At 36.3% G+C, this 15,785-nt stretch overlaps 1 protein-coding gene across 1 annotated transcript in view; it reads right to left on the bottom strand.

Moving 5' to 3' along the window:
- Positions 1–15,785, bottom strand: part of NRG3 (neuregulin 3) — a 424,154-nt gene that overhangs the window by 188,505 nt on the left and 219,864 nt on the right. Inside the window, exon 2 of the mRNA XM_042863123.1 lies at positions 13,119–13,248. Within this exon, the coding sequence (XP_042719057.1) occupies positions 13,119–13,248 (130 nt within the window). The remainder of the gene's footprint in view (positions 1–13,118; positions 13,249–15,785) is intronic.

Raw genomic sequence — 15,785 nt, 5'->3', positions numbered from 1 at the left:
CTGAGAAGGTTCAAAAAACCAAAGTACAAGGTTTTACACTCGGGTCAGAGTAATCCCAGATGTGTATACAGACTGAGAGAAGAACTCCTCGAGAGCAGCCCTGCTGAGAAGGACTTAAAGGTCCTGGCAGATGAAAATCTTAACGTGAGCCAGCACTGCATGCTTTCAGCCAGGAAAGCCACGGTATCATGAGTTTCGTAAGAGGGGTGGCTAGAATGGTGATGAAGATAACTGACCCTCTGTACTCTGTCCTCATGAGGCCTCAGCTGAAGAACTGCGTCCATGTCTGAGACCTGCAACAGAAGAATGATGTCGAGCTTTTGACAGGGGTCCAGAGGAAGGCCATGAAGATAATCCACGGGCTAGAACACCTCTCCTGTGAAGATAGGCTGAAGATAATGAGCTTGTTCAGTCTGGGGAAGAGAAGACTGGGGAAGAGACGTCATTGCAACCTTTCAGTATTTAGAGGGAACTCATAAGCAGGAGTGAAATCAACTTTTTCACGCAGGTAGATAGTGATTGGATAAGGGCAAATGTTTTCAAAAGGAAGAGAGATTTAGATAAGATGTCAGGGCAAAGATTTTTACTGAGAGTGGTGAGGTGCTGGAAAAGAGAGACTGCAGATGCCTAGTCCCTGGACGTGTTCAAGGCCAGGTTAGATGGAACCCTGGATGACCAGATCTGACATTTGATCTAGCACCGTGACTGTGGCTTTGGGGTTGGAACTTGGTCTTCGAGTTCCCTTCCCAAGTCATCCTATAATTCTACAATTCTGCTCAGTACAATTAACTGATTTACTGCATGTAGCTTGAAAGCTACTGCAAACTTGCTAAATTACTTAGAAAGTAAGCAGACCATTGTTCTAATAGGACAAAGATTATGGAGACCCTGGACAATACAGTAAAATAAGTTCAAATGACTTTGCATTATTTTTTGGTTAACAAGTTGATGCTAAAGCAGTTTAGCATGAAAGTAGCACCACATATTTACAGACAACTTTTACTTATATGATTTCACTCAGCACAGAAAAAAATAGTGCTTGAATACAAATCTCCATATTTAGCCACTCAGCCTCCTTTAATTGTTGCTGGCTTATTCTGTATTCTGTTTCCTATGCTGTCTGTATACTAACTCATCAAAATTCTCATTCTCCATTTTTTTTTCCTCTGGAGTCCTCAAAGCTGATCAGCATATGGACATCTCAACCTTCCTCATCAGCAGCTATCACAGCCTTCACTGGTGAAGTTGCTGAACTTCTCTAACAGTTTCAGCAAGAGTAAATGTTTGAAATCAATTTTTAGTTGAAAATTAAAGACAACACCAAAAAAATAACAGAAAAAAAACATTTTTAAGACTTGGTCATCCCCGTGAGACCTATAATGAGCTTCAGTCATTACGAAAAATTTAGGATGAAATCTTCTTTACAAGGAGGGTTGTTAAGCACTGGAACAGGCTCCCCAGGGAGGTGGTTGAGTCTACATCTCTGGATGTGTTTAAAAACCTTTTGGTTGTGGTGCTCAGGGACATGATTTAGCAGAGGGTTGTTAAGAGTCAGGTAGTATGGTTAGTTTGTGGTTGGACTTGATGATCTTTGAGTCTTTTCCCACCTGAGCAATTCTATGTTTCCATGATTCTATTCTGTGAAATGGCACATAAGATTGCTCTCCTCTGGAGTTCTAAAATGGTAGTAGACTCAGAACACCTGAACCTTTTCATTATCTGAACGCTATTGGAAAACACTCATAGAGACATAGAAGGCAGAAAAAGAAAAAAAAAGAAGGGCAGAAGTAAAAGCGCAGCATGATTTCAGTGCAAACTCAGTGCCAAGTTCCACTCCAAAATCTTTAGCCTTACTAAACCACGTGGGTTCTCTTATCTCAAAGAAGGAACTAGAGCATTCTCAGGTCCTTGCCAGGATGATAACAGATATTACCATATTCAGACACAGTAGTATTCAGAAAGCAATATACAGCAGGAACCTGATGAGAGTAGGACAAGTTTTCTTTCAGATCTAGTGCAGGCAGAAGACTATAATTAAAAATAGAGTATTTCTGCACAGATTACTGCATTTCCTATTTGCATTTCTTTCAAAGCTTGGGACTTGCTGAGTGACATCAGTGCTGTTTTTGTTCATGCTCAGTCATTTTTCTAGCAGAATGCTATGATTAATGACCAATCAATACCCAGCACTTCCTTTGGAAGCACTTATTAGTATACTCATAATACCTAGCTGAACTTGAAAGCAGCACATTAAAACTACATTCCATGTTAAATAATTATCTCTAATAAAAAGAACGCATAGTTTAAATTAATTTGCTTTTTACATTCCACAGACTATTAAAACATACATGTTAAATAAAATATTATGGTTCTGGTCAGAATTAAAGCTGGGTTGAAACTTATGGTACTTTCCAGCAGACAAATTAATGACCTCATAGCACAAGGATTTTCTGACAACACTTAAGCTTTCATAAATATTGACCTGCTTGTAATTTTTTATTTTAACTTGCTCAGTTGCAAAGCGCAGCACATGACCTAACTCAGTATATTCATAAACCACAAGTAGTGTGTTAAAGAAAATTCTGAACACCATACTAAGAAAATCGTTCCCATGAAAAGCCAAAAGATAGCTAAAAACTATTGCCAAGGAACATTATAAAATATGTGGTCTTTGAGAGCAGGTCAGACAAGCATCCGTCAGAAGTTACCTGCCTCGATGTCAAACAAGTAACACCTCCAGATTCTTTCTGAGTCTAGTTTTCTGTGACACCATTAGATTCTAAAGGGAAAAATCCAACTAATAATGGTACGGCATAGCAAATTTACATTGCAAAAGGCAGATTTGGTTGTTTTTATTCCTCTGATATGCGTTACAAAGATGATATTTTTATTTAGGCCATCAGTTTATTTTAAACAAAGTGATTCTAATAGTATGGTACTGCCCTTATTAATACTAAATCTACATGCTTAACACCAAAGATGCTTAGAAGAAATACAATAATGTTTACTATATAATCATTCTCTTATCACTCATCTTCCAAATCCCTCAGTTCTTCCTTGGTTTTAATGCACATGGACATTAATAATGTCCGGCATTATGATCCATGATTATAGTAAGCCCATAATAAAGTAGGAGCTCACATTTGGACTCTGAACAAGTCTGAGATGGGAGAAAAAGAGATCCATCCAACTCAGATGAGCCTTAAAGACAGCGAAAACCTTTAGTACATCTGGTCATTTTTCCATTAGTCAGTAGTAAAATGCAACTTCTATCTCAAAGAACTAAGTCTACAAGACATACAAGTCTTGGCAAGTCAGAAATCAATTTTATATCATAAACAAATACTTAGAACTGATCATACTTCTTTTCCTTTTCCTATTCCTTTCTACAAAAACATTGCTATGTTTTAAAAATTGAAAGAAACAAGGAGCCTTGGGGTTTTTTTGTTTGTGTTTTGCATTTTGTTGTATGTTTGTTTTTCAGTTGAAAGAGGATAAGATCACAACCTTCCATTCTCAGTTTCCCACAGGTCCATTTTGGATTTTAAAACAATAAGCGGAGGGAAAAAAAAAAAAAAAAAGAAAGAACTTGCAGAGAACAGATAGATAATTAAAAACCATCCAATTCTACCCTGCAAGATCAAGAATCAAGAATGTGGAATATGTTCTTAGTTATGGTATTTTCTACAATTCAGAGTGCAAAGTTTCTACATTATGCCCAAAGTCCCTAAAAATGCCCCTAAAAATGATGCTATTTCCCTTCGTGTTGGACAGCTTTAATATCCACTTTCATGGTTTTCCAGGTAATCAATTTAAGTCTAATTATCCTGGCAACTGTTTGTGTGAGAAATTAAGAACACAAAGAGATGAGAAAAGAACAAATGGCTCCATCTAATCTATTATGCACAAGGAATTTATAACTGAGATTACCTTGACTGAGCAGAGCAGAGAAGTGCTGAGAAATTAAGATGCAGGCAGGTGTAGCATTTGCCAGTTTGTTCACACTAATTATCCAAAACATATTTTAATATGATGCAGAATGGAAATTCCAGCGATCGTTCCGCTCTACTATTCCTACTGAAAACTGTCCAGGATAAAAATAAGTACATGGAAGATCAGTTTTTAACATTTAACTTTCAGAGGTGACCAGAATCTTAGCTCCAGATAATGACAAACTCCATTTAGAAGTCGCGCTCTTTACTATTCCAATAATTATATGATTTAGTATAAACTACAAGATCATCTTAAGTGCAATCGTACCGAGGCCTGGGATTAATCTTCCTTTTCCAATATCCATAACACCAAATATCACCCACCAGAAATTGGTTTTCTGCCATATTTGTATTTTATGTCGTGCTTCTCTCAAAATGCAAAAAAAAAAAAACTTTAAATACTTCATTCCATACGTTTGAAGTGTCTATCAGGACAATACCTATCTTCCTGCTACCTATTTCTGCCCTGGACTACACCAGACACTTATATATTACATATTCCTTATTCTTTTATTCCTTCCAATATTTGAAGGGAGATTATAAACAGAAGTGGGTATGACTGTTTATGAGGGTGGATAGTGATAGGACAAGGGGAAATGGTTTTAAATTGAGACAGGGGAGGTTTAGGTTAGATATTAAGAGGAAGTTTTTTCACACAGAGGATGGAACAGGAACACTGGAACAGGTTTCCCAAGGAGGCTGTGGATGCTCCATCCCTGGAGGCATTCAAGGCCAGGCTGGAAGTGGCTCTGGGCAGCCTGGTCTGCTGGTTGGCGACCCTGCACATAGCAGGGGGGGGTGAAATTAGCTGATTGTTATGTTCTTTTCAACCCCGTGATCTGAAAGATAATTGAAAATTTTCTGAAGACGATCTGCATGCTTTTGCTGTCTGTGAATTGAACTTTATCAAAAAGCATCAGGCGTTAAGGCAAAAAACACAAATGTCTTCCTTCTTTATTGAAATAGTATCCCTTCATAGTTTTGAAGGAGCTGTACTTCTCATATCTCTCCATTCTCAATCATAGCAGTGCCATTAAGTGACATCACAAGCCTCAATTATCACACATAGAACACTATGAACAGCAAGAATCTAAAGATTCTCCAATTCTTCAGTAACCAAAATCCCAATTGCACAAATTGTGAAGCAATTTACAGACAGTTATTTTCAACTTCAAAATATCTGTACTGCTTCCACGAGTTGCAGCTTTGGAAGTGTAAACAGAAACAGTGCTGGAAGGCAGTGACACTTTCCCCTCTTCCATTTTTCACTGAGCTTGCTGACAGCCTGAAGTTCTTTAACTGTTTACTGACAGTACACTCCAATGAGGTCCAACATAATCCAGATAGCAAAAAAGGCAGAAGATTTTTAGCTGAATTTTTTAAACCACATTTTTCATATACTCTCAGTCATTTATAGCAGGGGCTTAACCTCTGGAAAAGACTGCATTTAGCTTCCCATCGTCACATATACTTCCTATTTTAATAATTTAGCTAATAAGATTACAATGGTACACGACAGCCCTCTCAAGCAGTCAGGTGTTTGACCTCAAATTCGTGTACTGAGAAATGTAAGACTTAAGTTATTACCCACAGCTTGACACTAGCTTACTTGAACTGTGTAATTCTTGTAAAATCTTTTATTTGAAATCTAACAAAGTGGCTGAATGCAAAAACAGAGCAAAAAAAGTAGTTTTCATTACTACCTTTTCAAAATACCTCTGATTGCACTGTTTCTTAATAGATACCACTTTGAGGTTGCTTGAGGAGTTTACCCCTTCCTACTCCGTATCAATTCCAAGGCATTTTATTTTCACATTCAAACGACCAATTCGCTACAATACCAGTAAGAGGTAAAAAGTACATCAATCAGTATACTTACCTCTCTACCATAAATTACATGCAACACTTCATTTACATGTACCTCACATCAACTCTACGTACCTCAGCTTCTGTAACAGTACAAAACCCACTCATTTTTGCCTCACTTCTTCCATTCCTATTTAGGTAATAAGAATGGTTTTCTTGCAGAGTGAAGAATAGCAGATAGGGCTCTTTTTGTTTGCTCTTTCTCAGCTAGATTAAGTTGAAGTACCGGTGGATTACATGTTTGGAAGATAGCATTTCGATACCGTTGATACTTGTTTCTATTTAAATGACTCAATTAATTGTCCAGGGTTTATTTGTTCTCCTAATAAGTTATCTTCCAACAGACCTTCTGGGACAATGTCTGCAGAAAGCATTAATTTGGAAATGCTCTTGCTTCCTAAGTATTTAAGACACTGGCAAGGATGAGAATTTAAATGAGAGATTTCAGATTTCTGCATTAGGCACTAAAGAAATTTCTTCCTGCCTTAGGGAGGTATAACAAAAACACCACAACTCTAACTCATTTCCAATTTAATTTAGAAGCAGGGTTTCATGGCGGAATATTCACATATTTTAGATTCAAGACAGATCCAATATATCCATACATATTTGCACCCACATTTTCAAGGTTTTCTTTTCAAGGAACGCTTTTTTGTATGCGCTAATGGAAGCAATGCATTCCTCTCTCCATTCACAGGGTTTGAAAAGCAAGGGGAGAGTGGGAGGGGAGATAAAAATTTTAATAAATCAATGGAATACTCCCTTGCAGGGGAAGGCTTTTAGCATTTGTTTGAATCATTCCAATTTTCAGAGAACACCTCTTCATTTTGAATTTCCCATTTCCTAATAACCTTCCCTAGGTCACATGCCTTCATTTTCCTTTAAATTAAAAAAAAAAAAAAAAAAGTCCAGAGAGTTTCCTTACATTTACAAACCAAGATTCTTCAAGGAATTTTGTGCTTTAAACATAACAGACTTGAGTAATCTCTGCTATTGGAGATAGGCTGTATAATCTAGATGTCACTACTGCTAAGTGGCACAAGATATGTTTTCAGAAACATGTAAGCACAAACAAACAGTGATAATAATTAAGACTCTATCAGTATTAAGTGCACTTGCTAATGAGGCCTTTATCTGCTACTGCAGCATTGTCTCTACAGTCTCCCACCTTGTTTCCAAATGAAGAGAACCAAGAATCATTAGCAGCCGCATGACGAATCTGGCTCAACTGCTGAACTGACAATTCCATTTTTCTATCTACCAAAATTCAAGGCTATAGATCAGCACATCCCTCAACCTAATGAAGGGGTCTTGCCAAAATCAAAGGGTGTTGAATCAGGTCTCTTCATTTTCCATAGCTTCAGGAAGTGACAAGTTTACTCTAAGTTCATAGAAATATCTTTAACTTCTACTACTAATAGTTCTAATAGAAACTACATCTTGGAAACTGCCAATACTTAAAAAAAAAAAAAAAAAAAAGACAAAGCCTGACAGTTATTATCTGAGAATTAGGAACTTGTGGCTTTACAAAAAGGCAACAAAAAGAAAAACAGGTAGTGGCTATGCTCAGCCATCATCTTTGATTTCCCATCCTTTCTGATAGCTGAAAATGCATTTACATCCATTGTTTCGTATTTTGGACATTAAAAAAGTATTGCAGTTTATCATTCCTCTTTGCTGACATCAGTTTAAAAATATGCCTTTTTTCTTCCTCAATTTCATAACGAGTATCAATTTGAAGAAACTTTCCAAACAGAACAAAATGGACTATTCATTTTATAACAGCATTAAAACCCAGTGCCTTTCACATATTTGAAAGTGACTCAACTTTGTAAGACTTCAATTTGCGAATATATTTCAAGATGGAATTAATTTCTGCAGCACAAGTTAGATGAGATTGAAGAAGGTAAGCATCTGTCAAAAGCAATAATTTAGGGGAAAATCTGTAAATAAAAAGCACTGTAATGGAGTGTTGAGGTTGTTAAATTAATCAATAATTATACTACTTTGACAAGAAGCTTTCTCGAGAGCCTCTATCTTCTGAATATTCAATTATGAAAGCATGAATCAGGTGCTGAATACAACTGTATTTAATGTATCTATCAAATAATATGTTCCTGCACTATTTCACCAGGGAAGGATGTTAACAAATTCTTGAGCTTTTAATTTGTTTATTTTTGTAACACTTGAATCCTGATTAACTAGTTTTAATTAAGTGAGCTCAAATTTTATATGTCAATTACATATGATTCCAGATCAAATGGTAAAAACCATATGAGACTGGGTAATGACAAAGAAGTATCCCTGGAAACAAGTACGAGTTTCACAGGTCTCTTGGGTTTACATCTACCATTTCATTCTCAGGTTTAGATACCAGACTTCTTCACAGTTCATATCTAAGCAAATTTAAAAGAATGAGGGAGGTACACAGCAGCAAAGCTATGCAAACTACAGTCCTAATTTTCAAGGATAAGGAGCTTGAGAAAGAGTATACCATTAGTACACTAGTGAGTTTTTATTATTATTATCAGAAAGAAAACAAGTATTTAAAACTAGACCAGAAAGGCATGAGGTATTCCAATGAAGAAAAGCTGTTTCCTAATATTAAGAACAAATATGAAATTACACAGCAATACAGGCAGGAACTCATCCTTTTCACTACCCAAGTCTGGACTATGTCAATGCACCTGAGCCCCCGGGATGTACAGATAACACGGAAAATTTTCTGGCAAGAGGTTCTGCCTCCTGACATCTCTCACAGGCCTGAGCTTTGGCAAATATCACAGCCAAGAGGCAAAGAGGATGTTTCACTTGAGCTAACAGAAACAACTGTGCTGCTCAAGGCAACCAAGAGTTCTAACAGTGCTGCTGCATAAGCAAGTGATGCAATCATAATGTAATGTGTTACCTATGCAAAAATGTAATTGCTTAATAGCATCTCATGTACTATTCCAAGTTTGCCTCAGCTTTCCCGAAGTAAACAAGTAAAATCAGCAGCATTTCCAGTTAATGTTTGAGACTGCACAAATATAATCTAGATGAGCTCGCAAGCCAATAATTTTCAGTAGTGGTCTGTTGATCACCCTTCACATGTAATGTGTCCTAAGTTACATTTCTACTTCTTTTACTCTCTTGTAGTTGTCCTTCATGTAGTCAGCTTGATGCAACATACGATTATTTATTAAAGTAGCCTTGTAATATTGTAATGTAAAAAAAGAGCCTTCCTTAGTTGCTGCTACTCAATAGCGAGTTATTTTCTGCTTTTGCTTTCTCACAGAATAGCTCTGAAAAAGTTTGCTGTGCATAACATAAGACAGATAACACAAAAGAGGGTTTTTTTAAAAAAAAAAAAAAAAAAACAGCTAGGTCAGGCTGTAAAAATCTAGAGAAGGAGGCACTGAACTGAAACAAATAATTTTATCATTTCAGATTTTTAACTTATGGTTAAGTGCACATAACATATGCCCTGCTGTTCCAATTACGGCTTGCTTGATACCTTTTCTCCTGCCGATTGCACTGACAACTAGTGCTGCACATGGATTACAGCCACTGCCAGGTGAGAGACTGACAATAATCGCTAGATGTATTAACATTCTCTGAATTGAACTTTCATTAAGGTGGAATTTAATCCTCTGGGCGTCAAAACACATTTTAAACACAGTTGAACAATGACAGAATCATTCCACCAATTAAGCGTAAAACAGAAATATTTAGGTATAAAATTGAGTAAAATCATCAAGTTCAGAATCAGATGAATGCATGGAAGGTCAACTATCCCACAGAATCTGAAAACTTCTATAGGTACAGTCTGCTAGATTCTCAGCAATTAGGAATTATGTTTTCTGTATATTTGTGAATCTATTCTTGCAAATAGATTTCCAACACTGTTGGAAAATGTACTTAAGTTGTACCCTGCTTTCTTTATGAAAGAGAGATGAGCAAGAAGAAAAAGAGGCAAAAGAAGTATCTCTCATCCAGTGTGCTCTAATAATACGAAGAGTACATTGGAGTTCATTGCACTCCTAGATTTCTACTGCATACACTACAGTCCTAATGGATTCTTCTGAAAGAAGCCTTGGACTAAACATCCTCCTTCCCTTCCTTCCCTCAAAAACTTACAGCCAGCCATACATCCATGAATGTATTTCCAATGGGAACCATTAGTACCATTACTCGATGAGTAATCAGAAAGGAATGAAGAGATATGAAACGGTAGAAGGCTTAACTCAGGAACAGGAGGAGAAAACATTAAAAAACATGAAGCAAAAGAGAGACAGTCTTTGAAATAAACTTACACAAAGAATTCTTGTTTCTTCTGGTAAAGACATTTATGTAATATCCAGTTAAATACCTATATATAGGTATTGACAGTCTGCTTGATGTGAGTGTGCGTGCGTGTGTATAAATAGCCACAAAAAACCTCCCTCATCATGCATTTAAATTCTTAAGGCAACAGGAAAAAAATTTCAATGCATGGAGAAGCTAAATATCCAGTCTCCCTACTGTTGACCTACTCTGTCCTTAAAACAAACTTGTATTAAACCATTCACAGAAATAAATACTGGAGTCACACATTTGAAATAACCCAAAATGCACCCAGGATATCTCATTTGCTACCCAGCTGCCATTTCACATCCCTGTATTTTGCTTAAACAGTAATTCATGTGTGTCCCTATACACATACACAGGAACAGCTGCTTAAGCACATCGTTTACTAATAATCTTTCAACACAGCTCAAGTTTTCTGCTAAATCAAGGTCTTCTGCCTGCAGCTGTTCCACTTGGCAAATTCCCTTATCAGTAAATTGGTGTCCTCTTCCAGAACAGATGCAAAAATCAAGCTCTTAACAAGAATATACAATGCCACTTGATTTTAAGAACGAAGTATCATTTCACATTCTAAGTCCTCGTAATTCTGTATTCAAATGATGTTTTTAATTGCAAAGGGAATTCCATAACCCTTCCATTCTCAGAGAAAATTATTATTATTTTTTTTTCCCCCCCCTGGAGCATGAGAACAAATCCAGTACATTAACAATGAAGGTTTTTTTTTTTCTTGTGTTTGTTTTTAATGAGCATGCTCCAGCTGCTATTTCAGAGCACAATTCTGAGCTGCAGATAGAAAACCCCTGTATCCTGCTCACTACAGCCCCAGTTCTGAGAGCCAGTCCGCTATTGAACTAGATACAGGATTTGAAGGTCAAATTAAATGGTTTATCTACAAACTGAACATTGTGAAAATCTGATTCTAAATAAATCGGTCTGAAAGTGATTAGTGACATACATCAGTACCATAAAAGAGATTTCAGACAAGCTGTTCACATGTTCATGCACCTTTAAGGAAAGCACTATAACCATGTAAGCACCTTTTAAAATTTAAGATGCGTCCTATTTTGCTATGCTATACTAATTTTTATTTCCATATCTTTTCATGTTGGATGCTTCAAAGTATCCTGTGTAATAATGATGAATTCACAGAGATTGCCCCAGTGTTGGTAACTTGTAGGAGCAATGCAAGTCTGCTACACACCAGAACTAATAAATTCACAGAGGATACCTGTATTTCCCTATGGAAAAATAGCACACAAGAAGATGATGAAAATCTCACTCCACTGGAAAGAACAAAAACTCAGTATTCTGGCCTACTTAAGGGGAAAAGCCCGGAGGGAAAGCCTCTAGCCATTAGACAGAATGCAGCATTAGAATCACAGCAAATGAACAACAATTTGGCAAAGGCAAACAACAGGGAAAAACAAACTTCAAAGTCAAACAAGAATAAGACAGACTTTTTAATGAGATCTACTCTGCAGATATGCCATCCTAATACATAGAGTTTAGTAAAAATTACCTAGTGCACAAAGATTATTTAATGAGTTTATCAGACTAATGATTTCTTCTATTCATTACTTGCTGGTCATATATATGTTCAAATTGTGTGGACACGATTGTCCAATTTGAATTTTTCATTTAAAAACATGAACATTTGAGTGGTGCAATTTACTTGTTCATAGTTCATGATGCTTATAAGGAAAAACACACCTGCTTTGAAAAAAATACCTGCAAATTTCTGTGATGCAAGTTGAAAAGTCGTAATTTCTCCACAGTTAAAGACACAATAATTAAATAAACATGGCATAATAAAACATAAAACAAAGAGGGAAATCACCACTGAAGTATATATAACTGAATGGGAAAAACAGAACAGAACTTAATAAATTCTTAGAATTAATCTTTATGTCTGTCAGCAGACAGGCGTCAATCTTTCATACTAGGTACAAATCATTTTGTGATTCTCTCCTATCTGAACAACCTTTTGCTTAAGTCCAAAGTGATTCAGTAAAGCTTCTGAGCACTTGAAGCACTGAGTACTTGATAATATTTATATCACACACATACACACTCACTCACTCTGTATTTGGACCGCCAGCTTAGAATTCAGGCATACATTTAAATGCATCTGTTGCATTACAAGAAATTAAAAGTAGAATAAAATACCAGAAATACAGGATTTAATCTTGGATCACTTCTATTTAAATGACTTGGAATAGTTCTGATGCTTTTTTTCTTATCCTTAGGAAACGTTAAAAAACCCAACCTTCTGTAAACCAGTCCATTTCACTGGCCACCAGATCTAGGGTAACCTGGCAATCCAGTTTTCATTTCTGATACTCAAGAACCTCACTGATATATTAATATAAGCTCATCAGCAAAAAACTGCTGAACAGCTACCCATCAGGTTCAGACAGCCATCACAGTCCACTTTATCTTTAAATAATTTGACATAAGAAACCCAAATTCTTAAAACTACTAAGTGAACAACTCTCCCCATCTCTTGAAGACCACAGTTGTGCATACAGCAGTTATTACTCTGAGTTACCTTGAGTACTCAAAGTAAAAGACACTTCTGGTATTTAGAGGAACAGAGGACTACTCTATGTTTAAAGAAAAAAAACAAACAACCCAATACTTCTTACTTGCTTACATCAACAGAACACCAATTACTATTTGTATCTATAAAATTAATCCAACTCTTGGTTTTCCATTACTTTTTTTTTAATCTATAAATACTACACAATAGCAAAAAAAATGAACCAACAAAAACCCACCACAATGGTGAGGGAGGCAATCAACAGCAAATTCTATCATTTCATGTTTACAACATTCTAAGACTAAATCATTGCATTCTTTTCCAATGCTGACTCCTCAGAACATTATTATACATTTTATTTCTGTAAATAAATGACTTAGCAAACTACTCACCGGCAGTGTTTATGTGATCCTGTTAAGGTTTCAATCACAAAGCATTCCCCTTCATTGAGACAGTATGCAAGATCCTTGTCTTTGCATGGCTTAAAGTGCTCAGATCGCTCAGTGGAATACGTTGTAGTATCTACAAAGAAAAAAGAGAAAAGAAATGCCTTAAGGCTAAATATTTTTAAACTGAATGTTTTTACATTTAATACAAGTAATCTCCATAACTTCTACTGATAAAGACAGTCTAAATAATTAAGATACAGCAACAGCACAAAGTAAGCAAACTCCAATGTGACGACAATGTTCTTAGCAATAAAGCTTCTTGAAAGAGTCACAAAACGAATCTCACATTTGGAAAAATTGGCAAAAAAGAGGAACTGAAGCAAAATTGAGTGCAATTTCCAAAGCACGCCATCTGAAAGTTTAAATAACAGGTTCTATCTTAAGATCTCACATTTTTAAACAATGGTAGCCATCAATGCTGTCAAACAAATTAATACAGCTTCATCTACTACTATTTTTTTATTAAAATCAGAATGCCATGGTTCTATGTTTTTTGTTTGTTTTTTTATTTTGGGTTTCAGTATTCCACATCAAAACATCATGTAGTGTATGGGGCATTAAAGTGTCACTGCCCCAATCCCAGGTTCCTATCCCTGTACATTACAGCAGTCACGGGATCTGGCCCTTCTGGGTGGGGGGGGCGCTCTCTTGCTGCCTTGCAGTGGGTGCTGGAGGTGCTTTCCGAGCCGTTCCAAGCTTTTCAGGTTTTAATCGGTCCCGGGAACTCTCTCTCTCATCTTGTCTGATTTATTAATCTCAATTTCAACTAAATTGTATATATTGTGTTATTTTGTATTCCAATATTATAGTAAAATAAGTTTTCCTCCATAGATTGTTGCCGCTGCTTTTTTCCTCCCTTCCTTCCTTCCCATTTTTGTGGGACTGGGGTGGGGGGGGAGGGCAGAGGCCTGTCGCCCCTGTCACGGACATAGAGTGATCCGGTCAACTCCGTGACACAGAAGAACAGGTAAGGTTTATTTTCACTTTTTTTTTTTTATTAATTGTGAATTAATTGTAAATGTGAATTAATTTCACATTTATATAACTTAATACAGCTTTAAACAAAATATCTATTTTTTCTCGACAAGAAAACCTCTCTCACACACACAAATGCATGCATACAAAAACAACACAACAAAAGAAAAATCTGAGGTAAAAACAAGGCTATTTTGATTCATCTATCACAAAAACTGGCCTAGAATTAAAAACAAAAAAAATGCAAGGCTCCACAGATAATTTCATTTCAGGTATATCTTCTATAGGTGCCTTCTTCTCTCCACCTCCCCCCACAACAAAATTTAAGGAAGTTATTTTCAGAACAGTCTATTACCAGTAAATTTGCAATGTATGGCTGGATGATGAGATCTGCAACAGTCTCTATCAGCATGTCAGAGTAGACCATCATCCCTGCCTTCGAATGTATTTATTTTACTCTTCCAATCCAGTTGAATAAATAAAGAAACTGAACTTGTCAAAGGAAGACAGACAACACTTTGATTCTCTCCAATAAAGCCAGCATTCTCTAACAAAGCACAACATTCAAAGTAGATAATATCCTTCATACAGAATCTTAATTCTCAAAACCTAAATTCTTACTCACTTAGCTGGGACAAGGAGCAGGACCTGATATACTAATGTACTCTGAAGTTATAAGAGAACATTTTAGCCTATCAAAAATGATCAGGAACATTTTTTTTACTGTCAGAGGAATGAAACTGTGTTTGACGCACATGGGATACTGCAAACTAAAAATTACAGCAACGTATTGACTTCTTTGCTTATAACTAAAAACAAAAATACCCACAAAGTAAATAACAAAGCTGAAAAATAAAGCGCTGAATTACTAGGAGACATCAATATGTATGATTCTGCAGGTATTTTTAAGTAAGCAGACGTGCATTGAAAAAAAAAAAAAAAAAAAATCAATCAATTCTGCTTTCATCCTCTGAAGAATGAACTAGGAACAATAAAGAATGGTACTTCATCAAGATCTCTCCATTCCCAGAAGCTTGCAATGTAACCATTAATTCTGACAGTACTTTAAGGAAAGCAGTGCTAAAAGGTTTCCCTGTCACCCCTTCTAAGCAGAGAAAGATCAATAAAACACTTTTATAATCCATACTCTATCGTCCCCAAGAGAAATTATTTTAGTTCAAAGTTCTTATGGAAAAAAAACAAACATTAACATTCTCCCTTCAAATAATTACACAGATTTAGAATGAGAGGTCCTGCTACAGTCCCTGTTACTTTGCTGAAGATGGTATATGTCAGCATCTTTCAAAAATGCAGAGTAGTGGAACTTCAGAAAAAGGTACAGGCTATAAAAAACTACTTGTCCTCAGTGGATGCAAGCAAGCCCTGTAGTGAAATGTATCAGATTGAATTTTGGAAACAATGAGAGACGTATGTAAATGCAAGCAGGGACAAGCATGTCTGCTGACATTTCAAAAGAAGATCAGGTTCTGTATAACAACAATATCTTCAGGTCGAAACATCCAGTCACCTTCTCAGGTCAGTTTCACGCAGGAACATTTGCATTGTCATTGAAAATCTGTATAATTTATTATACATACATGCACACACACAACAGCAATCTATTTCCACTCCTCT

This window comes from Lagopus leucura, unplaced genomic scaffold (assembly GCF_019238085.1).
Source record: "Lagopus leucura isolate 7727_CA_CO unplaced genomic scaffold, USGS_WTPT01 Super-Scaffold_739, whole genome shotgun sequence".
Taxonomy (NCBI): domain Eukaryota; kingdom Metazoa; phylum Chordata; class Aves; order Galliformes; family Phasianidae; genus Lagopus; species Lagopus leucura.
Note: the sequence above shows the minus strand (reverse complement) of the source record. Positions and strands in the feature narration are given on the sequence as shown.